We start from the raw sequence: 27,819 nt of genomic DNA, 5'->3' as shown, positions 1-27,819 counted from the left end.
ACAATTTAATATAGTCACTGAGTTATTCAATAAAATGAATCTGTATAGCGCCATTAGATGTTTGATGTTTTCCTTATTTCACTGTCCACCTCAGTCACATCGCTGAGGAGGACACGCATGTTTAGTTCCATCCTTAAGCTGCCAACAGCCATATCTACTGTTAGAAGTTGTGACAGTTACAGGAAGAGAGTTGCAGCACAAGGGATATGCCCCCTGAGAAAGGATATGCCCCCTGATAAAGAACACACCCTCTAATGAAGGACACATCCTGTGAGCTGCCAGCTTGAAAACAAATCTAGCAGAGCAACTAGAGCAAAGATCAGGGAGATCTCTGGACCCATGTGAGGAACAGGGCTGGTTCTAGCTTTGATGAAAAGATGATTTTCATTTTTTTACATCATGGGATAACCCATTTAAAGGGATCCTCTCACTACCAATAACTACTTTCATATGAAAGCTGGCTTCTGACAACCTTGGAAAACAGCTGGAAGTCACAGCCAGCCGACGCAGTGGAAATATAGCATTGCATGGACTATTCAGATGAATGGCAGAGTGGTTCTTCACTCTGGCACATAGATGGGCACCTTGAGTAAGGGATCCTCTTATAACATCCATGTGCTTTATACTGATGACCTATCCTCAGGACTCATCAGTATATGATTGATAGGGGTTTGACTCCTGCCAATCAGCTGTTTCAAGAGGCCGTGGCTCCCCGGTAAAGGCCACAGCCTCTTCCTAGTCCAGTGACATCACATTCATCGGTCACATGGCCTAGGCGTAGCTCAGTGCCATTCAATTGTGCAGAGGTTGCAGAACTCCCAGGAGCAACGCAACATCTTCAAACAGCTGATTGTCGGTGGTGCCAGGAGTTGGACCACACCAATCACATACGGAGAACCTATCCTGAGGATATGTCATCAGTATAAAATACTTATAAAACCCCTTTAAAACTATTCAATAGCCAACCTTTTGAAGGCATCTCAGTTAAAAATATAAAATAGCCTAAGATACAACAGGTGATGCGAGCTGCACACATGTATGGACATGAACAGTACCTGCTGTCTGTCTAGCTTCATCCTCTTGGCGGCATTCCTACTTTCACTCTCACAGGCTGAGGCTAAGATAGTTTCTGCTACAGCAGAGGTGAGGTGTGAGGGGATAGGTCGAGACTGAAAAAAAACACATTACAGATATACTGGGATTAAAAAACTATTCGATTTGTCATAGTTAAATGGAGACAGGACTTTATTCACTTAAATGTCACTTTAAAATGCACGTACACAGAACAACAAGAACTGAAAGGGGGGAAATGAACTGATGACAAAATGGAGAAACACATGATAAGCCTTCACCTGAAATATCACAGTTCACGTTGTTTAGTAGGTTACAAGACAACCAAGTATACAGAGTTTCACAAAATGTCTGCCTGGACGGTGACCCAAAAAAATAAATCAGGCCTTTGAATGATAGCACCAGAGGAAAATGTGTTATGCCAACCCTGCCCATTGATACAATAAGGAAATATTTGAAAAACAATATAACGTAAATATATAACAATATACATAACACTAGGTAGACATAATATAAAACACAGAAATAACAATACAATGCAAAAAATAAATAAAAAAGAGCTGACTTCTGTGGTGATATCACCTATCTCACAATATTTCCAGGTCAATGAAACCATTGATCTACTATAAATTGACATCAGGTGTATGCAGGCCCTTGGGGACAGTGGGCTTGCTGTCTACCCCACCCTCCGTTTAAAAAAGCATGCAGAATGTTTACCCAAATTGCCATGGGTTCCCCAACCCCATGGAATCTGGAATCAGAAATCATATCCAAGTAAAGAACTGTATAATCGGGCTGTTTCCAAGAATAGGATCTGAGCTGAACAGTAAAAACAATCCAATATGATAAAAAAATACTTTTATCAAAAAAAAAAAAAAAAATCATAAAGGAAAATGCTAATTGGTGTATAGCTCTAAAGCATGACTTACATAGGTCTTGCTGGTTGCACACAAGGCTGTGCTGGTCTTTACAGTTTTGACACAACAGTAAATGTACAGAATGAGTATAACAAACCATTATATGGATTTTTATTTTATTTATTCCCATAAATACAAAATGTTAAAGGTGTTCGCTAATATTTTTTTTTTAAAATTAGGCAGAAAGCAGGACTGATTGTAAAATAGAAAAAAAACCTTAAAGGGCATTTGTCAGCAGATTTGTACCTATGAAACTGACCGGTTACATGTGCGCTTGAAGGCATTTGTGTTGGTCTCATGTTCATATGTGCCCTCATTGCTGAGAAAAATTATAATTTAATATATGCAAATGAGCCTCTAGGTCTAGGAGCTTCAAGCGCACATGTAACAGGTCAGCCAGTTTCATAGGTAAAAATATGCTGAAAGATGCCCTTTAATTTCAAATTGCCCCCACTACTCATGTGCCACTGCTCAGGTCTCTGCTGCTTTGTTCCTCGTTGGACCTGCAGCATACCATACATCGTTCATGTGATGGTGCCCCCAATAACTGGGTGGTGATTGGCTGCATCAGTCACATGAACTATGAATATGGTATCATCACTACAGGGCCAGCAAGGCTTGGTGTGACAGCGGAACTATTTAACATTTTGTTTTAAATGCCCCCTGCTCAATTTGATAAAATATTGGAGAACCCCTTTAAAGGGGTTGTGTCACAAAGCATATTCAAAATTTTTTCAAACCAGCACCTGGATCTGAATGGCTTTGTAATTGCATGTAATAACATTTTTTGTATAGCCAGTTAGCAATAAAAAAAAAACATGCATCTGTATAGCGCCACCTGCTGTTTGTTCTTTTCCTTAGTTTTTTGTCCATGTCACTGAGCTCGTTGAACGTGCTCAGTTTAAATCTTCAACTGCCGCCAGCCATATGTTCTGTTAGAAGCTGTGGCAGTAACAGGGAGAGCATTGCAGCAGAAAGGCCACATCCCCTGAGCTTCCAGGCTGAAGAGAATCTAGCAGAATAATCAGAGCAGCAATGTGGAAATCTCTGGAGCAATGTGAGGTACAGGGCTGGTTCTAGCTTTGTTAGAAAGACATTGCCATGTACTATATGATGCCTGATTTCATTTTTTTACATCAACCATGGCAGAACCCCTTTAAGTACCTTGTAATGGTGTACATATGTCTCATAAGAAAAAATAGGACATTCCTCAATTTTGTACAGCACAGAGTTTTAATGCTGCTCTCATGTATCCATAATGCGACGGTTCCTTTCACTAGAACAATTAGAGGGTCGTAAACAGCGTGGTGCCGCTGCATGATATATTAACAGAAGAAAAGATACTTCACATATTACGTCTAGCACTATGGAAAAACTACAGGGTGAAAAATGTATTTGAGAAATAATGACCATCAGTATGAAATGATGTTGTGTAAAATTAGTTTTTTTTCTTTGTGAAATCACCTTGCTGGAGCATTAGGAAAAGTAATATTTAGCAATGGATAATTTCAGGTCAAATCAAGTCAATTAATAAGCTGCCAGAGGACTATAATGTTTTATGGGTCTTATACCAGTGGAAATACAGAGCACAGTGACGAAGCTCAGATAAGTGTTATTAAGTTTAAAAGCATATTACAAAAGCAACAATTCAGTTTCATAATCACTAGTGTTGATCGAGCACCAAAGTGCACCACGATGCTCAGGTGTTCTACCTATCACATTGAAAGTCAATGGGAGAACCCCAGGCACCCCCTGCTCTGAAGAGGGGATTTGAACTCCCAGCCTTCTGTATTAGAGACAAGGCACTTAACCACTCAGCTATAATAGCTGCATACCCAGTTACTTTAATTAATTAAAAAAATATATATAGATGCGACTTCTACTGAGACTTATACAGTAGACGTCTCATATTTTATTTAATTTTTGTGACTGGCTATGCAGCTATAAAGTGTAGTGGTTAAAGTTCCGGGTTGTGATGCAGAAGCTGTGAGTTCAAATCCTGTCACAAACTTTTTCATAAATAGAGGCTAAACTTAATTTAAACAGATATATATATTTTAGCCATAATATATTTATATATTTACTACATAATATAATATATGTAAATATATTATGGCTAAAACATCAGTAGTAGTTTTCCACTTATTATGCATTCATATATATCAGATGTATGATTATACATATATATATATATATATATATATATATATATATATTTATTTTTTGGTAATCACACATTTATTTTGTGCCATACATTTTTTACAATTACAAAACAAAATATAAAATATATAAATCTAATTTAACCTCTATTTCTGAAAAAGGTTTGTGATGGGATTTTAACTCACAGCTTCCGCATCATAGCCCAGAACTTTAACCACTGCACTATATACGGTAGCCAGTAACAAAAAATTATTATTTTTTTTTAATTTAAAATATGAGACTTCTACTGTATATACATGGAGTCAGAGCAGGAACTCCCAAGCCGCGGACTCACACTGAGGGATTTCCTCACTGTAGAGAGATCTTATGCATAGAAATAGAGGCTAAATTAGATTAAAATACACTGACTCAAGCATTGTGCTCGAGCACACGCGGTGTTCGGCCGAACTCCGCGATTTGCTGAGCATAGCGATGCTCGAGCCGAACTGGTGTTCGGCCGAGCATGCTCGCGCAACACTAATAATCACATAAAGCTGAGCTCACAATAATAATGCTGAAGGTTACTATCCATTAATACACCTAATGTGGGATCTACATGAATGGAAAATATGAATTCCTTGTTCTTGTCTTAAGATGCAGTATAGTTAGCATTACAGTGACATACAACTAGTACAGCCATAATTACTCTTTTGGTCGTATATTCATAAAGGTGGATGTGGGCTCATGACAACCTTCTTTTTCAGACCTTCTCTAACTTAAATACATGCACCAGACCACTTTCTTCCCAGCTGCATAATGTACCAAACTACTCCATCAACATTTACTATATACCAGATCAATTATTGTCCAACTGCTTATGTCCCAAAATACTCCTACTCCAACTTTACTATGTATCAGACACGTCTATTTGAAGATGTCCTAAGTGCCAAACCACGCATTTGCCAACTTTACTATGTGTCAGACCATTCATTCCCTTGATGACCAATCTGCCAAACCACTTATTAACCAGCTCTATTATGTGCCAGACCACTTCTTCACCAGTTCTACTATGTGCCAGGCCACAACTTCACCAGCTCTACTATGTACCAGACCATGCCAGATATCTAATGTGCCAAACCACACATACACCAGCTCTACTATGTGCCACACCACTCCTTTACCTGCTCTACTATAACCAAGACCATGCCAGATGTCTAATGTGCCAAACCACACCTACACCAGATCTACTATGTGCCACACCACTCTGTCAGACCACACCTTCACCAACTCTACTATATCCCAGACCATGCCTTCACAAGCTGTACTATGTGCAAGACCACTCCTTCACCAGTTCAACGTGCCAGACCATGCCAAATGTCCAATGTGTCAAACCTGCCCTTTACCAGCTCTACTATGTGCCAGACCATTCATTGCCAGAACGTTTATCCCAGGTATCTTAGGCTTTGATCGAATACTTCATCAACTTATGTGCCAGACCATTCCTTTGCTAATACTGTATATAACAATTGAAATACTGTATGTTTTCATCCATCAATATTGTGTGGTGAAAAATAGAGGTCATTAGGTTTGGTAGAAGTGAAGGCTGGATAAAATCTGCAGTTTATAAATAATAAGGATTTCAGTGGGTTGTGTGGAGAGCAGAGGAGAGAGGCCTTTTTTTGGGAAGGGGGGGGGGGGGGGGGGACATTGTTAATACATTTATCTGCACAATGCTTGGTTTATGTTAAAGTAATAAAATATTCCAAACAGAAATAAAATAAAACAACCAACAAATATAAAAAGTTGTCAGTAGCCTTCTGAAATATCCCGTCCATTAGTGTGAGATATACAGTCAGTTAATAATGTTAAACTATGATCAGCAGATCATGCAACAAAAACTCAATGCTTATACAGTAGACATGTTGCAGAAGTTAAGTTGCTGTTTAGACTAAACATAAGAACAGAGAAGCATATAATGCACGGTAAGCGACTTTAACTGGATGGGGATAAACAGGTACAGTACCTTATGAACTACTGATCTCCAGGAGTATTAACAAGGAACGATCATCATTAGCATCATCGGGGATTACAAAGCGGTCAAAGGACAATGACCTGATTGGATCATACTGACAGGAAGGTAACATACGCTTGAAAATACATGTTTCACAAGGGTGGTATCCAGAAGAGCATCTCTGAACATATAGCACATAGAACATTGAAATGGATTCCCCTACTGTCAGGTAGAAAGAGAAGATATAGAGGGTCCAGGTTTATCAACTGAATAGGTGAAGATTGGAAAATGTTACTTGGTCTGACTGACTTATTACGTTCTCTTTTATGCTGCTTTATAAAGGTGATGGGGTCAGAACTTGGTGTCCATCTTGTTGCTATACCATTCATAAAGGCATTGTTGCTGACCACTTGCATCCCTTTACAGCCAACATCTTATATTGACTACTTAACACAAGAACATCCAAAATCTTCCAAATCTTATTCCATGATCGTGAAAACAAGAATAGTAAACTGTAATGGCACCTCAATGGTTAATGACTATTACTTCTCAATGTTCCAATTAAAGTGGTTGTCTTTTTCAGAAAACCTATCCTTATCTCTTGACCAGAGTGGAGAGCGGTCACAAGAGAATCTCCTGCTCTGCGATTATGTACTACACAAACAGTCCATTGATCTGAATGGGCACTGTGTATTGTTTTATATTCCCTTTCGGTGGTGCTGTAAGAAATGTGAACACCTACTGCAAGGTTTCCCCACAGATCCCCAGTCATCAACTGTGGTACCCACCATGAGGACTCTTTGAAGTCTGAGTATTGTCTAGGGTTCTTTCTAAAAAGTAAGGATTGTATACAATCACTTTAAGTGATGTCTCTGTGGATTGTAAATGATACGAATACCAGCTTTTGAACTAAACTTGCTCTAATATTGGCCTAGAATTTTACACCAATATTAAGATGAATTTCAGTAAGGAGTTATCTAAGCAACCTATCTAAATGGCCTCCTGTTGGCATGGCAATGCATAACTCTACAAATTCTTGTCAGACATGAGATATACCTTGCACAAAACACTGGCTATTTGTGTTATTTTATAGTTAAAATACTTGAATAGAGAACACTACTACTACTACTACAACAGAGTACTATAGTTTTAGTTGGCTTCCAAGTTGTAAAAATGATACATATATCATGTTCTTTTCCAAAAGCTGAAAATGTTCACATTAGACCTTAAAACCAAAAATTACAAAGTTTACAGATAAACCATGAGAAAAAAAACTCTTGCCCTGACTTGGAAATTCATCAAGTGATCTCATTGAAGAGTCCACATATATAAAAGTTGTTGGGCCTCACTGAGCTGTGGCTTATAGTGTCCCACCATGAACAATCAATGGATCACTTGTATCTCATGAGACATAGAGGGAGATTTATTGAAAGTGGTGGAAAGGAAAAATGGCTTAGTTGCCCATAGCAACCAATCACATTCCACTTTTCAGAGCTCCTTTAGAAAATGAAAGGTGGAATCTGATTGGCTGCTATGAGCAACTAAGCCATTTTTCCTTTACATCAGTTTTGATAAATCTCCCCTATACTGTCCTTACAAAGCATAGGCCATAAGGTCAACCCGTGTTTGTCAGCTTTAGTAATATGTTATGAATTGCTGTCATGTTTTGGTCCATTTGTACCCGGATGATTAATATTAATGCACTAGTGATGTCTTTTTCATTTTCTGCAAACCAATTATCCTCCAAGCTACACAAAGGTCTAATTGAAATGTATTAAGAAAGAAAAACATTAAAACACATAGATAAAGTACAATTCCTATAGCGTCACAAAGCTAGGCTCGCAACGCATGGTTACTGCGGCAATAGGAGAAGTTTATATAAGGACATATTTCTACACTCATCCTATTTTTAAAACCTTTCAGCTATAATTTTCCTGTGAGGACATGCTGTGAAAGTAAGGCTATTTGAAAATCATGGTATTCTGTACCCAGCATACAGTGCTTATTCTCTATTTACTTGATTGCCCTTCTTGTATGGGAATATTTGCATTGTCTTGCCGCACCTACTGTCTGATTGTCTAAACATCACACATGTTGTCTGCCTATCTGTAAAGTAATCTGTAGAAGACTGAAAGACATATGGAGCAGCTTGCATACTGTCGCCAACAAAAAATTTCACGAAGACTTTTTTATAATATACATCTCACCGACACCAGAAGAACCTTTTACTTCAGGAGAAGCTGTTGACCCGTGTCAGTAGGGCTGAAACGATTACTCGATTGAATCGAGTAATTCGACACAAAAAAATCCTCGATGCGATTCGTTCGTGTCATGTGATCACGGAGCAGGAGTGAAGTGCTTGCTATTACTTACCGCTCCGTGGTCACCCCGCCGGCCCGCACTGCGTTGCACTGGATCCTCAGGTCATAGTGCATGTAAGCGCGCACTATGACCCGACGCTGTGTGACCTCAGGATCCAGTGCAGCGCACGGAGAAGAAGAGGAAGGCGCTGTGGAGCAGCGCTCCTACTGGAAAGGTCAGTATTTTATTTCACTGACGCTGGGGACATGGCACTGAAGGGGGACAGCCGGCAATGGATGGCATGGAGGGGCAGATAGGAGTGGGGGACATGGAGGGGCTGATCTGATGGCACCGGGGGAGTGGGGGACATAGAGGGGCTAATCTGATGGCACTGGGGGAGTGGGGGACATGGAGGGGCTGATCTGATTGCACTGGGGGAGTGGGGGACATAGAGGGGCTGATCTGATGGCGCTGGGGGAGTGGGGGACATGGAGGGGCTGATCTGATTGCACTGAGGGACATGGAGGGGCTGGTCTGATTGCACTGGGGGACATGGAGGGGCTGATCTGATGGCACTGGGGGACATGGAGGGCTGGTCTGATTGCACTGGGGGACATGGAGGGGCTGATCTGATTGCACTGGGGGACATGGAGGGGCTGATCTGATGGCACTGGGGGACATGGAGGGGCTGATCTGATGGCATTGGGGGACATGGAGGGGCTGATCTGATGGCACTGGGGGACATGGAGGGGCTGATCTGATGGCATTGGGGGACATGGAGGGGCTGATCTGATGGCACTGGGGGAGTGGGGGGACATGGCAATGGATGGCATGGAGGGGCTGATGGCACTGGGGGGAGTGGAGCTGAAGGCACTAGGGTGGGGGAGAGCTGAAAGCACTGGGGGAACGGAGCTGATGGCACTGGGGTGGGGGGGGGGGGAGAACAAAGGGTGTTGGGGTCTGATGAGTTTTCATAAAGGAAAACAGTCTATTAATTCATTTTTTCTTATTAGATTACTCGATTAATGGTAAAAAATAATCGATATAATACTCGATTACTGAAATAATCGTTAACTGCAGCCCTACATGTCAGGATACGCAATAGTAGATCATTTTCAGAAGTGAAAAGGACGGAAACATCAGCCTAGTATTCAAGATCTGGAAAGAACTTAAAGAGCATCTGTCAGTAGATTTGTATATATGAAACTAGCTGACCTGTTACATGTGCGCTTGGCAGCTGAAGACATCTGTGTTGGTCCCATGTTCATTTGTATATATTTATGGTATGGTGGCTCACTCCGCATACAGTTGTGGAAATGGGTGCTACTAAGTCTATTTATGACTCACCCAGTCATAGGTAGAATAATATATAGAAAAGTGTAGAAAGACTGAGCACTCGCCAGCTAGACCAATTGGAGAACAAACGAATATGTAGCAAAATATTTTATTTAATATTTAAATAAAGCCCTGAATCTAAAAATGTAGCGGAATCAATAATATAATATACAATAAAAAATTTGATGTTCACATATAATGAATACACCTGTAGTAAAAAATGCGGTTATATATATATAGCTTAAACAATAATAAAAAACATGTTAGGGCAATTGTTCACAGTGCATATGTAGAAAATTGGAATAAATATTTGGTAGACTGCTGATCAGTTCGGGGAATATGCCAAATATAATGTCCAGATCGGGATATTGTAATAAATATGCGATCAGTCACTGGTTAATACAATAGATGCGCCAGATATGGTATCCAATAGTTGTCAGTAATCGAAGAAAAATTGATGTCCCTGTGATAGTTCACTTCTTATATAATACTTTGATGCAATGTAGCTAGGTGGACATGTGTTTAAAAGGGTATAATACACCTGTTAAATGCCGTCTAGTGTGAGCGTAGCCGTGGCGTCCCACGAGGCTCACTAAGTTAGATTCGGCGGTACCTTAGTCTGGTCGTTTGCTTGAGGAGGTTCAAATGAGCGTGTAGCTCTCGGCGTGGATAATCTTCTGGTGATGTTCACCGATGCTGCAAGCCTGGACCTGGTTGGTAGATAACAAGGTGTTCCCTCCACACTAGCAAAGTGTATTTCCGGCAGGGTTAAAGTTCAATTGTCGGGATGTTGGGGTCTCGTAGGTTTTTTTCATCAGCTGATGTCCGAGTACAGTAACCAGACGCGTTTCGGGGTCCTTTCCTGGCCCCTTCCTCAGTGGTGGTCTGTAAGAGGGTTTTGACCCTCTTTTTATACCCAACATCCCTTGAAGTGAGCTGGTGCAAAAGCAAAGTAGTGGATTTTGGATCTGGTCATGTGAAAACTCTGGCATGGAACAGTCTAAATAGTTGTTATTATTTTTATTTGTATAAGGAAAGGTATTTCCAAATATTGTACTGAAAATCGGTTTTAGCGATCCTATTATCTGGCATTTCTTAATTAAATCCCGTTTTCATTTTGCAGTGGATTCCATATAATTTATCAATGCGGTTTTTTAAATGCGGTTTTTTGAAACGCAAATGCGGTTTCTTCAATGCATATGCGTTTTATTGTCCCCTATATTTGTAGGTGCAGGTTATAATGATTTTCATCAATTTTATGTCATACAATGCAATATGGGGATGAAAAATTAATTAATAAAAGATTTATAATAAATTTATAAAATACAACATTTACAATAACAGACAGTATATATACAAGTAAAAAGTCTTAAATGTAAAGTATTCAAAAATATGCAGTCATTACTTTTATAAACTGCAAAGGCACAAGATATGGTAGTTCTTATCGGTTCTATATTTTAAGCTAATGCGTTCCATATAGTGTAACGATATATGAATGTAACAATATGATTAAAATGATGCAGAACATGTTAAAACTGTATTGGAACTCTAATTCTTGTTCATTGTTTCTAACTTGTTTGTAGAGTCATTGGAGAGGACAGTATGCGGATGGGGGCAGTCAAAAGTAATGACTGCATATTTTTGAATACTTTACATTTAAGACTTTTTACTTGTATATATACTGTCTGTTATTGTAAATGTTGTATTTTATAAATTTATTATAAATCTTTTATTAATTAATTTTTCATCCCCATATTGCATTGTATGACATAAAATTGATGAAAATCATTATAACCTGCACCTACAAATATAGGGGACAATAAAACGCATATGCATTGAAGAAACCGCATTTGCGTTTCAAAAAACCGCATTTAAAAAACCGCATTGATAAATTATATGGAATCCACTGCAAAATGAAAACGGGATTTAATTAAGAAATGCCAGATAATAGGATCGCTAAAACCGATTTTCAGTACAATATTTGGAAATACCTTTCCTTATACAAATAAAAATAATAACAACTATTTAGACTGTTCCATGCCAGAGTTTTCACATGACCAGATCCAAAATCCACTACTTTGCTTTTGCACCAGCTCACTTCAAGGGATGTTGGGTATAAAAAGAGGGTCAAAACCCTCTTACAGACCACCACTGAGGAAGGGGCCAGGAAAGGACCCCGAAACGCGTCTGGTTACTGTACTCGGACATCAGCTGATGAAAAAACCTACGAGACCCCAACATCCCGACAATTGAACTTTAACCCTGCCGGAAATACACTTTGCTAGTGTGGAGGGAACACCTTGTTATCTACCAACCAGGTCCAGGCTTGCAGCATCGGTGAACATCACCAGAAGATTATCCACGCCGAGAGCTACACGCTCATTTGAACCTCCTCAAGCAAACGACCAGACTAAGGTACCGCCGAATCTAACTTAGTGAGCCTCGTGGGACGCCACGGCTACGCTCACACTAGACGGCATTTAACAGGTGTATTATACCCTTTTAAACACATGTCCACCTAGCTACATTGCATCAAAGTATTATATAAGAAGTGAACTATCACAGGGACATCAATTTTTCTTCGATTACTGACAACTATTGGATACCATATCTGGCGCATCTATTGTATTAACCAGTGACTGATCGCATATTTATTACAATATCCCGATCTGGACATTATATTTGGCATATTCCCCGAACTGATCAGCAGTCTACCAAATATTTATTCCAATTTTCTACATATGCACTGTGAACAATTGCCCTAAGATGTTTTTTATTATTGTTTAAGCTATATATATATAACCGCATTTTTTACTACAGGTGTATTCATTATATGTGAACATCAAATTTTTTATTGTATATTATATTATTGATTCCGCTACATTTTTAGATTCAGGGCTTTATTTAAATATTAAATAAAATATTTTGCTACATATTCGTTTGTTCTCCAATTGGTCTAGCTGGCGAGTGCTCAGTCTTTCTACACTTTTCTATATACCATGTTCATTTGTGCCAAGATTTTGGAGCAACATACTAATTGGAGCACTTACTAATGTATTGTTATTATCCATATTGCTTCATTTGCTGGCTGGATTTATTTTATTTTTCCATCACATTATTCACTGCTCGTTTCCATGGTTACAGACCACCCTGCAATCCATCAGTGGTGGTCGTGCTTGCACAGTATAGGAAAAATCACTAGCTTATGTGCACTCCCATGGTCCCGGTCACCAGAGAGGCTGACGTTTTCTCCTACAGTGTGCAAGCACGGACATAGCTGATGGACTGCAGGGTGGTTGTAACCATGGAAACGAGCAGTGTATAATGTGATGGAAAAATGAATCCAGCCAGCAAAGGAAGCAATATGGAAAATCATAATACATAAGTAAGTGCCTTGTATTAACTTTCTCTACATGATAAATGCCACTTACTAAACTGAGACAACCCCTTTAAGTTTTACTATATGCAAATGAGCCTCTATGAGCAATGGGGGCGTTGCCATTACACCTAAAGGCTCTGCTCTTTCTGCAGATGCGGCGCCCGCTGCACTTTGATTGACTGGGCCAGGCAGTGTGAACGTGATCATGCCTGGCCGTGACTTCTCAGAAAGTCAAGCCAATTTCATAGGTACAAATCTGGTGACAAATAAATAAAAAGGGTATGGCCATATCTGGATGAGATCCACAGATTTCATTGCATAAACACAGTGGATATGCCTCGGATTTCACGCTATACATTGCAAATCCGTGGCTGAATACTGCAGCATAAAGTGACATGCTGTGGATTTAAGAGGACTTTGTGGGAGTAGAATATTGATTGATGATCTATTCTCTGATCGATACTCTAGTTCTGGAAAACCCCTGTTAAATCCACCCCACATGTCAAGTTATGTGCAGAGCTGATTGTGGAAACTGCAGATCTTTGCTGCTACTCTGATTCTCCACCCACAATGACACTGTGGAAAATATACAGCATTTGTCATGACACATGATAAAAGGCTAGGCCATCAGTAAGTAAGTCCTGAACAATCCCTTTAAAGAAAAAGCTAAATTAAAGATGACATTAGGGCTTTTTAACCCTAATCTGTCAGATTCCTTACTATTACCCTGGGTTCACACCTGAGCGTTTCTAAGACGCGCGTTTTACGCGCGTATTTGTCGCGAGTTTTTATGTGCGTTTTTTGCAATAGTAAACGCGCGTTTGACGTGCGTTTGTGTGATTGACTGCAGTGTTGTCCAATGAGTCTATGGGCCAAAACGCGCGACAAACGCCCAAAAAAAAGCTCAAGAACTTGTTTATGCGTCGGGCGTTTTACAGCGCGTTCAAACGCGCTGTAAAACGCTCAAGTGTGAACCAGGGCCATAGGAAAGCATTGGTTTTCACGTGTTGAGCGTTTTACAGCGTGTTTGAACGCGCTGTAAAACGCTCAGGTGTGAACTTAGGGTTAAACCTCATGCGTACGACCGTATGCTGTCCAAATCTGTATGTTCGTTCCAAAAATTAAAATTGTAAATGTAATGTATGTGCTGTCCGCAAATTAAAAAACAAGTCCCATTCTGTTCCGCAAAATACAGACCACAGACCCATTGATGTCAATGGCAAAAAAAATACAGAGGACACATGGACAGTATCTATATTTTGTGAATCCGCAATTTGTAGACCACAAAATGGATACGGGAGTGTGAATGTAGCCTAACATGGATAAACTAAATCCATAAAGTTAGGGATGTCCCGATACCGATACCAGTATCGGGACCGATACCGGACATTTGCACGAGTACTTGTACTCGTGCAAATGTCGCCGATACCTGATGGCCGTGCAGCGGCGGGTCCCGTGTCCCAGATGATCAGTGGTGGGGGCTGCGGCGGGACCCGTGTCGGCTTCCATGCGGCGGTGGCGCTCCCAGCTGATCAGCGCGGGGACAGTAGAATGTCCCAGCTGATCGGCCTAGCACTGTGAGGAAGTTAAAGCCACTTCCTCCTCCAAGTACTCTGGTGTATCTGCATGAGACGGATTACAGCAGGCCAGGTGGGTATGGTGCATGAAATAGAGGAGAAATTCAGTTAATTTCTCTCCATTTCATGTTCAAACAGTGAATATAAAAAAAGGTGGTGGGGGGGGAGGAATTGGCATATAATAGTGATTCCCAACCAGTGTGCCTCCAACTGTTGTAAAACTATACCTCCCAGCATGCCCGGACAGCCAATGACTAAATTAAATTTAAATTTGCTGTAAAAACATTACCACACCATAATTGGTATCGGTAATTGGTATCAGTGAGTACTGAAATAAAAGTATCGGTACTCGTCGCTCTTAAAAAAATGGTATCGGGACATTCCTACATAGAGTTATATTATTGTACTTCATAATAATGAACATAGAAACTGCAGTCCGTGCAATTCAACAGGCCTAGGCTTGGACCACAAATCTAACTGCTTCCCCTATCACTCTTGGGTCTGAAGCATCATGTCCCTGACCCAGGCTAGACCATATCCGACATAATGGCCCAATCTGTAACTATTACATTTATTGTTTCCATGAAACACAGCAATCATGGTTGAAAATACTGCGCGTGCTGAAACGGGCTATTCATCAGCCAGTCCATCAGACATGATCAAGATAAAATGGGAAGGTCCGAAACTATTTTATTAGGCCTCGGGGACAGTATCATACCTCCAAGTAGTATGTATGGAGTAACATAACAAAGCTCATGTGCTTTTAAGGGTTCCTACTGCACCTCCATAAGTCTCCCATGATTAATTAGACACCATATTAAGAATGCATTGCTTCTATGGTAAGACAGCACCTTATTACAGCTCTATATACCGAAGCATCCTATTGAGTCTATTTCATTAGAATCAATTAAATTCCCAAAAAATCATTTCTTCTCATATTCAAAAATAAACGAAAAAAGGCAACTTAGCTCAGAAACTCAAAGCAAATGTCATACAATTTGCCAATGTGTGGCGTTTGATTTGGATGTAATCATCAAATTAACAGTAGCACACACAGTAAAATGAATGTATCACCGGCTGAATTGCGTGCTTGACCCACGCGCATACTGTAGCGCACATGTCATTTTCCTCCCTTACACGACTCATGGACGTTATTAACCTTTTACTGCTAACAATTCATTTTCTGCTTGACGTTCCCTTTATCTACTATTTAACCTGTTTACTCACTGTTTTATTAGACCTGATAATTTACGCATGACCGGCCGTACATATCCAACTAATAACACACGTATATGATCTTGATACCGGGGATGAATATGTTAAACTAGTCATTTGTCAAAGAATAAAAGAGGAAAATAAAATTGACAGAATCAAATCAGAACCCAGGAAATGAACCAGTGCAAATCATTGTTCAGGCTGAATAACGAACTGGTGCTCGGCGCCCGCTCATACACCCTGGCACTGTCCTGTCCCAGATCACTTCACTAAGCCCATCATTTTCTATGTACTCATATATTAGGGAGATTTATCGAAGCTGGTGTAAAGGAAAACTGGTTTAGCTGACTATTGCGATCATTCAGATTCCAATTTTCTTTCAGCGCTCCTTTTGAAAAAAAAATTGGTGTAATCTGATTGGTTGCAATGGGAAACTTAGGGCCCATTCACAGCAATGTTTTGTGTTCAATTCTTCTGATCAGTCTGAAGAACAGAAAAATTAGAAAAAAAAAAACAAAAAACTACAGATTACGCATCGTAAGGGCTTCGTGCCCGAATTGTATAACCGCAAACGGTGGGTCCACAATAAACGGGCACCTATTGACTTGAGCGGGTCCGCGATCTGCAAGATACGGACAAAGATAGGACATGTCCTATCTTTTGCGGAATGGAGGCACGGATCGTAAGCCCATAGAAGCACTATGAAGTCAGGTCCGTTCCTCTGTACAGCAAAGGACAGGACATGTCATATGTGTTGCTGCATCTTGCGGATCGTGGACCCATTCAAATCAATGTGCCCGCCTCCGCACCATGGAGTGCACGTTGGCTGGTGACTGTGCATTGCAGTCCACAGCACGGACACAGAGCCCTTATGTTCGTTTGAATGAACCCTTATTTTGAGCATTCGGTACAATCAGTTTGCGTCTGTTTCTTTCAGTTCCGTTAGAGATAGTCTTTTATAGATGGGGGGAAAAGTCCTCCTTGCGGGAGTTTTTCTTCTGTCTAAAATAACGGATCTCTAACAAACTGACAGAAACCTATGCAAACTGATCATAACTGATGCTAAAAAAAGACAGATTAGTTAAAAATAACTGATCTGTTTTTGAAAAAAAAATTCAGTTCTTCAGAAGAATAAAAAAGAAAACGGCAAGGTAAATGCACTCTAGTTTTCCTTCACACCAGTCTTGATAAAACTTCTCTGTTGTGTTCATTTTGCCAACTCCGTCTTAAGGGCCACGGTAAATGATAAGACACTGGCTTATTTTACTTAAGGAACAAATGAGGAAAAATTCAGGAATGATGAGAGGATTACAAAAAATGTTTTAACTAATAGAACCAGGGGGTAAAATAAAGACACTAAGATGAAAACAAAATAGTGTCATGAAATTACATATGGGGTTTTGATGGGCTTGATTTTACGTCAAAACTCACCATCTCAAAACCACTTCTTTTCATCCGCCTGCAGGACTTGAGGTAAGTGCGTATGCGTTTTCTGGCACGCTCTTGATACTCAGGGAATTGTCGCCTGCATGAGTCAATGATTGCCTGGATCTTTTCTTTGGGCTGCTTAGAGATAGGGACCATTCGGTCCAAGTTTTCATCTACAAACAGCCTGACAAACATCTGTTGGTAAGAGGGAGACAGAGGAGAAGGGATTGGAGGACTGCTCTTGTCTCTCATCTTACTACCATAGGTTCTTGCTTGGAATAGATACTTTGTCATGAAAGAAGATGGATTGGTGAAAAAAAAAAAGATGCATCATTCTAGTCCAAATACACTTCCTTACGGAGATATCTCAAGGCAGCAGGTGGAGGCAAAATGATTAACATTGAAAAAAAAAACACATAAAAATTCCATAAAATATAAAAAACGTAGTAAACTTTGCTTTCTGTTATCGCACTCTGTCACTTTATAATTCAAAGGAAAGCATGAACACAAAGATACACAACACATATATAACAAGCAGCACATTGCAAAGCTCTAGTCTAATTATTACCACGAGGAATTCCCCAAAGCAAATAACAAGAAAGGAAACTGAATAAACGAAAGAATAAACATAAAGTAGTGGCCTTAGGAAAACGCATACAGCTCACTGAAGAAGTCATCTAGAGTCTTAATGAAGTCAAGCTCATACACAACTTGTAAAAATTATGTTTTTAAAAAAAAGTTTTGTTGTCTTGGCAACCATATAGAGAAAAATCTGTAAGGTTTGGAAATCACTATATTTAATGATTGAAAGGCAGTAAATTGCACAAGGCCCCTTAAACAGCCAGGAACTGTAATCTAATCAATTATGTAGCCAAAACTGCAATTGGCAGGTAAAAATCTAGTATCCAGGACTCTAACGGGGAGATTTATCAAGACCGGCACTTTCTGCACTTCTGGAAGATGTGCCTAATTTACGATGAGGTGCGGGCTTCATCATAAATTAGGCGTATCCTCCGGCAGTCCATGCGCTTAAACAGAGATCTACGGCAGCTCTGAGCTTTGTACTAGAAAACTGGTGTAAATGAAGATACATTTGTTTCTGCATCTGGACACAGCCCCCTTCCTGCCTTTGTCAAACCCCCTTTTGGAAATGTGTCGATGGCGGCGTTAAAAAAAGAGGCGTTAAAAAAGCCGCTTGTGACTACTTTTTAAACAGTCACATGTAAAAAACACATGTTTGTGACTTTTTAACACCACTTTTTTTTTTAGCACAAACTAAATAAAGATCCTTCTACTTTCACACTTGCGTTCAGAGCGGATCCGTCTGAGACGGATCCGCTCATATAATGCAGGCGGTGGCTCTGTTCAGAACGGATCCGTCTGCATTATATTGTAAAAAAATTTCTAAGTGTGAAAGTAGCCTGAACGGATCCGTCCAGACTTTACATTGAAAGTCAATGGGGGACGGATCCGTTTGAAGATTGAGCCATATTGTGTCATCTTCAAACGGATCCGTCCCCATTGACTTACATTGTAAGTCTGGACGGATCCGCACGCCTCCGCACGGCCAGGCGGACACCCGAACGCTGCTTGCTGAGCGGAGCGGAGGCTGAACGCTGCCAGACTGATGAATTCTGAGCGGATCCGCGTCCACTCAGAATGCATTAGGGCTGGACAGATGCGTTCGGGGCCGCTTGTGAGCGCCTTTAAATGGAGCTCACAAGCGGACACCCGAACGCTAGTGTGAAAGTAGCCTAAGTTCTAAAATTCACTTGGCGCAGTTTGAAAATTAATTGAATAAAGACTGTTAAAAATACATAAAATAAAGTTGATATCTTCCTGATTTGCAGAACACAATGTCTAGGCAAACTGAAAGGAGTGCACGTTCTAAAAGCCGTCATTTGTAAATGCATCCTAAAAATGATAACAGAAAGGTTGATGCAAAATATATGTTTTAGCTATTTTCCCTTTTTTTTTATCACATTCATGTAATTTTTGTCAGTCTACAAGACTATAAAAGAGGCATAATATAAGATATATGATGGATCAGAAAGAATTATGCAGCATGAAGCAGAATATAGCTACTGGCAATAAACGTCCAAAGAAATTCCTGTGTCCAAAAAAAATAATTAAACGAAATAAAATAAATTGTACCCCATAAGCATAAGCAAAGGAGGGACCTAGCAGGGTACAGGCATTTGTTCTGCAGGCTTGCTTGTCACAATGATCACTTACATTAAAAGCTTTCAGGCGCTCTGCCTCCACTCCGTCTGCTTCTGTTGCCTTCTCAACATCTTCATGGTCATCGTGGTCATCTTCATCTTCATCGCCCCGATTTAAAGATAAGTCTTCACCACAACCGCCTACACTTTCGTTTTTTCCAGAATCATAGCTGGAGTAGCTATGTGCTGGAGACTGAGAAAAGGGGGAGATGCATCAGGACATGAATGATTCCTAACCAATAAACCTGATTTAGACAAAGACAGACATTGTCATAGTAGACATCACAGATAACCACAGATGATTCCTAAGTCTGTGCAATTTTCATACATACTTACAAACATACATTCAAACATCATACATACATACAACGGACTTGGCCAGTTTATTTTACCAGCTGGACATGTCCTGGGAACAGCACATGCATTCAGCTTGTAAGTCTGGGTTCACATCACGTTTTTCTATTCATCCGTTTAACATATACAGAAAACATATACGTTAAATGGATGCCTCACAGTGGCATCTGTTCCATTGTAAAAAATATATATTTTTTTTACCATTGTATATTTAAGCTGACTCTGCAGAGTTCCAAGAACACGGTGTGCTGCATTTTTGTATCCTTTTTTTTTCTAACATATATGTCAAACGGAGGCATAAACCGTGATGTGAACCCACCCCAATAATGATGATTAAACTATTGGCACTGACGCCTGATGGTTTACTAAGAATAATTCATGCTTACATGCAGGTCTCCTGCCCTGGAAACATGGCCACCGATGGAGGAACTCGTCCATCAGCGGCCTCCATTCACTTATACTGGGGACGGAAAGGGGAACCAGTATAAGTGAATAGAGGCTGCTGATGGACGGGGTCCTCCATCAGTGGCCATGTTCCCAAAGCAGGGGACCTGGATGTAGACATGAATTATTCTTAGTAATTCTTAGACACCAGTTCCGACTGTTTAATAATGCTTACTAATGTGCTGCTCATTGCTGGCATATCACTAAGATCTCTAGAACGAAGCTCCCAAACAGAACGAGAGTGCAAAAAGCTTCATTCATGCTGAGAATAGCCAAGTCAATGGAGAGATGGATGCGCTTGCGCTGTAAACGCTCCATGAATTTCTATGGGCTTCAGAAAACAGCCAAGCATAGCAATCGGCTATTTTCGGTACTCTTATAGTAATGAATGAAGCAGGGGCATAGCTATAGGGGAAGCAGGGGAAGTGGCTGCTTTGGGGCCTGAACTCAGAAGGGGCCCGTCATTTCTAGTTCTGCCACTGGAATGAAGGGTAGCCGCAAATATGCATAGCACTCTCCCGAACTTTGCTCACTCCCTTCTACTGCATCTGCACCTATTTGACAATGGTGGCATATTGCTATATGATCAAAGTGAGACAACTCCTTTCATTTCTCTCTGTGGGTTATTAAACTAGTAGCTCTTGTCTTCCATTCTTCAAGTCCACCTAAGTGCCCCATATACAGTGAAACCTCTTAGTCCCATTTCACACGAGCGAGTTTTCCGCGCGGGTGCAATGCGTGACGTGAACACATAGCACCCGCACTGAATCCTGACCCATTCATTTCCATGGGTCTGTGTACATGAGTGTTGTTTTTCACGCATCAGTTCTGCGTTGCGTGAAAATCGCAGCATGTTCTATATTCTGCGTTTTTCACGCAGACCTGGGCCTCATGGAAGTGAATGGGGCTGCGTGAAAAACGCATTACATCCCCAAGCAAGTGCGGGTGCAATGCGTTTTTCACTGATTGTTTCTTAGGAGATGTTGTTTGTAAACCTTCAGTTTTTTATCATGTGTGTGAAAAACGCATGAAAACGCATTGTACCCATGCGGAAAAAACTGAATACCAACACAATCGCAGACAAAACCGACTGAACTTTCTTGCAAAATGGTGCGAGTTTCACTAAACGCATCCGGAGCCAATCCGTCACGCTCGTGTGAAAGAGGCCTTAGAAACTACTATACCAAAACGGAATTGTAAAGTGGTCTTCTAGGAGGTGGTCTTGTCTAAGATGATGACCATGCACAATATAAGGTGGAACTGAAAATCAGTCACAGGAAATCTGGTCTGGATAAACAGATGGTTTTAACAAAAAGATGGTCTTTAGGAGAAATTTCATTTTATTGAAGTTTTTTTATAACAATGATGTAATATTGGACAAAACTAAAATCTAAATTGAGTAAAGTAGTATTTAATGTGCTTGAAGAAGAGCCATAGTAAATGTTGATATCTTCCTATGATATGGTAATATGGGATCACTTCTAGGTGTCTGTTGGAAATCATCGGTGTTTGGAGGAATTAACCAGCCATTTGTAAATGATTTCAGTAATACGGTTATGATCCCTGCCATGGTGACAACAATGACGGGCAGACACTTCCCCATTGGATCTCTACAGATTCAATTCACCTCTAAACACTTTTTTGTAAAGCAAGGTTGGCCCCAGGGGTGTGCAATGTATTCAGCTGTACAGGTTGAATGATGTCACTACAAAAAGGGGAACTGTTGGTCCTAATGGGCTGAGCATGAGACGTTTCAACCTCGGATTCCACACATGGTATCTGAACCTGTGGAAAGGTAGATGCACAGGAGGTATCCTAGTTCCTCTTCATTTATTTTTACCAATTATATTTGGGCACTGTGAATTTGGATATGGCTGTGCTCCAGATATCTTATGCTCCTGCTAAGCGGTGAGCTGCCTTCTGTGGTTCTGTGACTCTTTGGGCATTATGTGGCACCATGAATAGGAGTGGCATCAATAGTACTATACTGCAATGCATAGGGCACTTTCCAGCCTATTGTTGGCTGTACGCTGTACACATCTGTTCCCACCGACACTGAACGGAGCAAAAGGGGAAATGTCTGACCATCACTACTTTCAAACTGTTTCTCTCTGCAGTCATGCATTAACCCTTTCAAGACCAGGTGGTTTTCCATTTTTGGGGGTTTTCATTTTTTACTCACAGCCCTCCCAAAGCCATCACTTTTTTTTTATTTTTTTCATTCACATAGCCGTACTTGGGCTTGTTTTCTACGGGTACTTTCTAATGGCACCATTTACGGTTGCATACAATGTGGTGAGAAGCGGGGGACAATTCCAAATGGGGTGAAATTATAAAAAATAACACCATTCCGCCACAGTTTTATGTTTTTTTTAATACAGTTTCCTATGCAGTAACACTGATCTGTTACTTTTCTTCTTATTCTCGGGGTCTTTAAAATTACAATGATACCACATATGTACAGTTTTTCTAACGTTTTGATACTGTTACATTTTTTTTGTGGGAAGTGAAGTGAGCAAAAAAATTGCTTTTTGCACGCCCATGATGTGCATATTATTTTTTTTTACTTATTTATGTATTTTTTATTGTAATTTTGGGGAAATTTAATTTTTTACACTTTTTAATAGTTCCCCTAGGGAACTATAGCAAGCAATGATTACATTGCTTTTCTCATAGACTCCAAAGCATTAGTATTTGAGTCTATTAGAATTACACTAAGTTTCAATGGAGCGTTGCCACAGGCAGGCTCGCCATAGGAACTAGTGTGCAGCAGCCCTGTATCACTCCTGAGTACAGGGGCTGTCGCACACTACATCCGGCTCCCCGATCCTCGTCGGGGGGGGGGGGGGGAGCCAGTGCATTGTTGGGAGTGCACGCTCACAGTCTTTAACTTCTCAGATGCCCTGGTCACATTTGACCACAGCATCTGAGGGGTTAAATGTATGTGATTGCCATTATCGTTGATTGCATAAATTAGTCCCGGGTGCCTGCCATTTTTAAATGCCAACCACCGATGTTAATTTACGTTGGGTGGTCGGGAATGAGTTAAGGAAAAATTAGGGGTTTGGGACTCCCATTCTACTCATCAGTGGAGGTCCCAGCAAAGGATAGGTGATAAATGTAGAATGTGACAAAACCATTCTTAATTCTTTAAATGGGTTTTCCCCATCGGGACATTTAGGGCATATTGATAGAACTGATAGGGACACAGAACTATATATTACAGTTTGCTTTCCTTCCCAATTGATGAACATGGATCAGCATTCTAGTCTTAGTGGCACGGTTGTTTGATATCCAACTCCCTGTGCGAAGTTCAATTTTCCTGCAGCGCCACCACAGGAAAAATGAAGCATTACACAAAGCCCGGTCAAGTCAATGAGTTGTCTGTGTAATACAGAACTGGACAGGAACTCTATATGCAATGCTTTTTTGTAACCACGCTCCACTATGGCCAGAGCATAAGGCTCCTGCTCCGAGGACCCCCTGTAATAATTCGGAACTGGTGTCATTCAGCACGTCTAGATACCTATAGCCGCTGTATAATAGACAGGATGTTCTACGCTGTATTTTACCATGCAGCCCGTCCTGTGCAGTGATCCTTCTTATAATGGGTATCATTCACTGTGAGATGATAATTGTAAAACTGGGATATTGAAAGGAATTGCCATAAAATTAGGGATAATACCCTTCTGCTGGTAAAATCAGCACAATCCATAAAATTAAAACATATCATCTTTCTGTGTGCAAACTGTTCCCACACAAAAAATACGGAGCCTATTTTCTCTTCTCGCAGCTTTTAGCACAATAAATCAGGTCGGATCCATTTTATACAGCCAGGGGGGCAGGCTCAAGCTGTGGGGCTTCTAATGATATTTGTGCAATCTTGACTCTGTGAATGGGTACTTGAATTTATGGACATCTTAAATGAGCTAATGAGATATATTTATATGAGCTGTCTGAGGAGACAGATTAGCATGCTGTGAAATTTTATTGAGGAGATGGAAGTATCTGTTCCGCTTGCTTTCTATTCAGCAGGTCATTTTAGTCTTACCTTTTCATTATAGTCATCATTTACTTTATTGTTTTAAACTAATAGATTCCAGATCTGATTTATAGTGTGAGACGGAAGAGACTTCTTCAATCTCACTTTGATTAAACCATCTTAAGCAACTGATGATGTAATCAGATGGAAAACAGGTCTTTTTGTTAACTTTTAGGTCTTAGGGGCACACTAGCAGTTGTGATATCTTTCAAAATACCGGTGTAAGGAGACATACTGTGTCCTCGAATATTATAGCAATCAAAAGAAATAAATCCACTCAAACATATAAAAAAAAAACACATATCAGTGCAACCTCTTGTCTATCATAACATGTACTATATGAGTAAACTCTGCAGCTGCCCAATGGTACCAGGGCTCCAGACCCAAAAAAAACATCAAGGAGCCATTGGCTCCTAATCTGAAAAATTTAGGACCCAAATGAAATTTTTTAGTCGACAAATTTTTGTTGTAACATAAGGGTCAGAAACGGGGTTTTCTTTAGCCTCTTGGCTATTCGTTTTTCCATTCATAAACCTCCACATTGAGCTCCCAGCAGCAGATAGAAGCCTGCAGGGCACGCTGGCACTTCTGGTGTGACATCACCTGGACACATGGTCTTTACTGAGCAGAGGCTCCGTTCCCGCCATGCTGTCCCTGGCAGTTCATGAGCAGTCGGCAGTGGCGCGTGCTCCCCTGTTCCATGAATGGCAGTTAAATTATCGTGCGTATTCATACGCATTAGACATTTTTTAGGGAGAAAAACTGTCTGTACAGGGGTCCATGACGCTTGTACAGTCGCTATTGCGACTAGGGATGAGCGAATCGACTTCGGATGAAACATCCGAAGTCAATTTGCATAAAATTTTGTTCCCTAATTGCGATCTCACCCGCTCACCATGTCTGCGATGCTGCAAGCCCTAACCCTGCTGTTCTGTCGAGACTCCACCTGAAGCCTGGCAGGTAACAGCCATATTTTAATGAGGAGCGCCGTTGGACCTCTCCTGCAAATCAGCCGTACTGTGCATACAAAAAGGGTGGACTAAGGGCAAAAACAAAAGAGGGGTGTAAAGTGGTTGTCCCAAATGACCATTTATTACATAACCACAGGTTAGATGAGCCTGGGGCTACATGGTGACTTTGACCCCTTGCAGACGTGCTTTACTCCCGCAGAGAGTCCGCAACACAGCACCCGGCCTGACCTCCCAGCACTGACGGGGGGTCACATACCATTATATTGATTTATGATGCTATGTAACCCTTAGGCCCCTTTCACACGAGCGAGTTTTCCACGCGGGTGCAATGCGTGACGTGTACATGAGCGTTGTTTTTCACGCATCAGTTCTGCGTTGTGTGAAAATCGCAGCATGTTCTATATTCTGTGTTTTTCACGCAGCCCTGGCCCCATAGAAGTGAAAGGGGCTGTGTGAAAACGGATTGCATCCGCAATCAAGTGCGGGTGCGATGCGTTTTTCACTGATGGTTGCTAAGAGACGTTGCTTCTAAACCTTAAGTTATTTATCACGTGCGTGAAAAACGCATTGAAACGCATTGCACCCGTGCGGAAAAAACTGAACAGCTGAATGCAATTGCAGACAGAACTGACTGAACTTGCTTGCAAAATAGTGTGAGTTTCACTGAACGAACCCTGAACGCATCCGGACCTAATCCGTCACGCTCGTGTGAAAGGGGCATTACAGTTCTGGAATGTATTGGATAACACAGACAGCATTATGCCAGTGTTATCCAATACATTCCAGAACTGTAAGGGTTACATAGCAATATAAATAATATAATGCTATGTAACCCCCGGCAGCACTGGGAGGTCAGGCCGGGAGCTACGTAGCGGACTCGCTGCGGGAGGAACGCTAGTCTACAAGGGGCCTTTGGCTTTGACAAACATCACATGGCCAGAGATCACAGTGTAGCAATGCAGCATTGCCACTAGTGAGAGGGGTCATTTTGGGACCTGCACATTGTCATGGCAGCCCCAATAATTCTCACAACTGTAGGGTTGCAATGCGACCCCATTCACTGTCACGATTTGGAACCCTGCACTACATTACGATGATTGGTCCTGCTGGCAACAGTGCATTCCTTTCTTTTTATTTAGCACACAGACATACAGTGCGCCAGGCCCTGTGACAGAACTGCGTAAACCAGCTATGGAATCAGTTTCATCTGCTAGTGTGAGGAGACATAAAGCCCAGTGTTACTGGCTGAGCGCACTGCAGCTGTCCACCATCACTGCCCTCTCTTCTCCACCACTTACCCCTTACATGGGGGGGGGGGCACCCTCAGCACATGGCGCAGAACGCTCACCTCCGTGCGTTGCATGACTGAAAAACTCGTCTACTTTAGCTGCCCCTTGTCTATGGAGCAGTTGGCAGTGAGCGCACTCCCCGCTTTCATAACTGAAAAGCAAGCTGCTGTGTTCAGCGCAGGAGAAGGGGGGGGGGGGGGGGGGGTGAGAGGAGCAGCCACACCTGGTCCCCTGGGTACAATAGGTAAGGGCATGTAGTACCCCAGACCAGGGGGGTGCTAAAAATTGTATATTGCTATGTATGATATATTTTATTGTTTGCTTCTGGCCATATTTCATAGCAAGGAAAGGATAGAAAAGGTGGGCAGGAACTGGGATAACCACCCTGTTCCTACCCTCTTGGTAGGAGTAGGCTGGTACTGCTCCTTGCCCCGAGGGGGAGTTCCTGTCCAGACACAGAGGGGAGAGAAAGCAAGTTGCAGAGCTCTGCTCCTGTTTCAGATTCTTCAGGGACAAATACCCAAATTGTCCTCAAGTGATGCCTTCCAGTGTGACCTGCTACATCTTCAACTACAGACGCTGCTGTAAGGTGAGGGACTACAGCCAAGCCATCCATCACCAAACAACTACTAGGCCATTATCATGAAAATGCTGAATTACAGCCATCCAATCCGCCTCCATATTCCTTGCTGGTGCCGGAGTAGATTTGTACTAAAAGCCTGCTGTTACTGTATGTGTTTCAAGTTCTACATTGCATTTAGTAAAAAAAAAGACTCTGCCCACACCTAACAACCACCATCCACAACATACATGACCATATTAAGCAGAATAAGGTTTCTACAGTTCTGCATCCACAGGACCAGTGTGACTTCAAGAGATCTGACTGCAAATAAATGCATTAAAGTAGCAACCATCTGCTGGCCAGACATGCGGCATATGGACCTTTTTTCTTTCTTTACTTGGATTCTACAAATATTGGACTCATTCCAGAGTGTGAGGTACTGTTGTATTTTCCGGACTATAAAATGTACTGGACGATAAGACACCCTCTACGGTTAAACAGAAAATTTGAAAAAAATATATTTTCTATTTACTAAACTTTCCCTGGTGGTTTAATAAAGTAG

General features: G+C 41.1%; 1 protein-coding gene across 2 annotated transcripts in view; it reads right to left on the bottom strand.

Moving 5' to 3' along the window:
* The window catches only part of NOL4 (nucleolar protein 4), a 281,515-nt gene that overhangs the window by 36,253 nt on the left and 217,443 nt on the right, over positions 1 to 27,819 (bottom strand). The window contains exons 7-9 of one of the 2 annotated variants that reach the window (XM_044293894.1): positions 19,609 to 19,788; positions 17,377 to 17,568; positions 1,056 to 1,169 (exon numbers count right to left, since the gene is read on the bottom strand). In XM_044293894.1, coding sequence (XP_044149829.1) covers positions 1,056 to 1,169; positions 17,377 to 17,568; positions 19,609 to 19,788 — 486 coding nt within the window. The remainder of the gene's footprint in view (positions 1 to 1,055; positions 1,170 to 17,376; positions 17,569 to 19,608; positions 19,789 to 27,819) is intronic. The other variant, XM_044293895.1, reaches the window with a different exon arrangement.

Source organism: Bufo gargarizans, chromosome 5 (assembly GCF_014858855.1).
Source record: "Bufo gargarizans isolate SCDJY-AF-19 chromosome 5, ASM1485885v1, whole genome shotgun sequence".
NCBI classification, from domain to species: domain Eukaryota; kingdom Metazoa; phylum Chordata; class Amphibia; order Anura; family Bufonidae; genus Bufo; species Bufo gargarizans.
The sequence above is the reverse complement of the archived record's forward strand: the minus strand, read 5'-3'. Positions and strand labels throughout refer to the sequence as shown.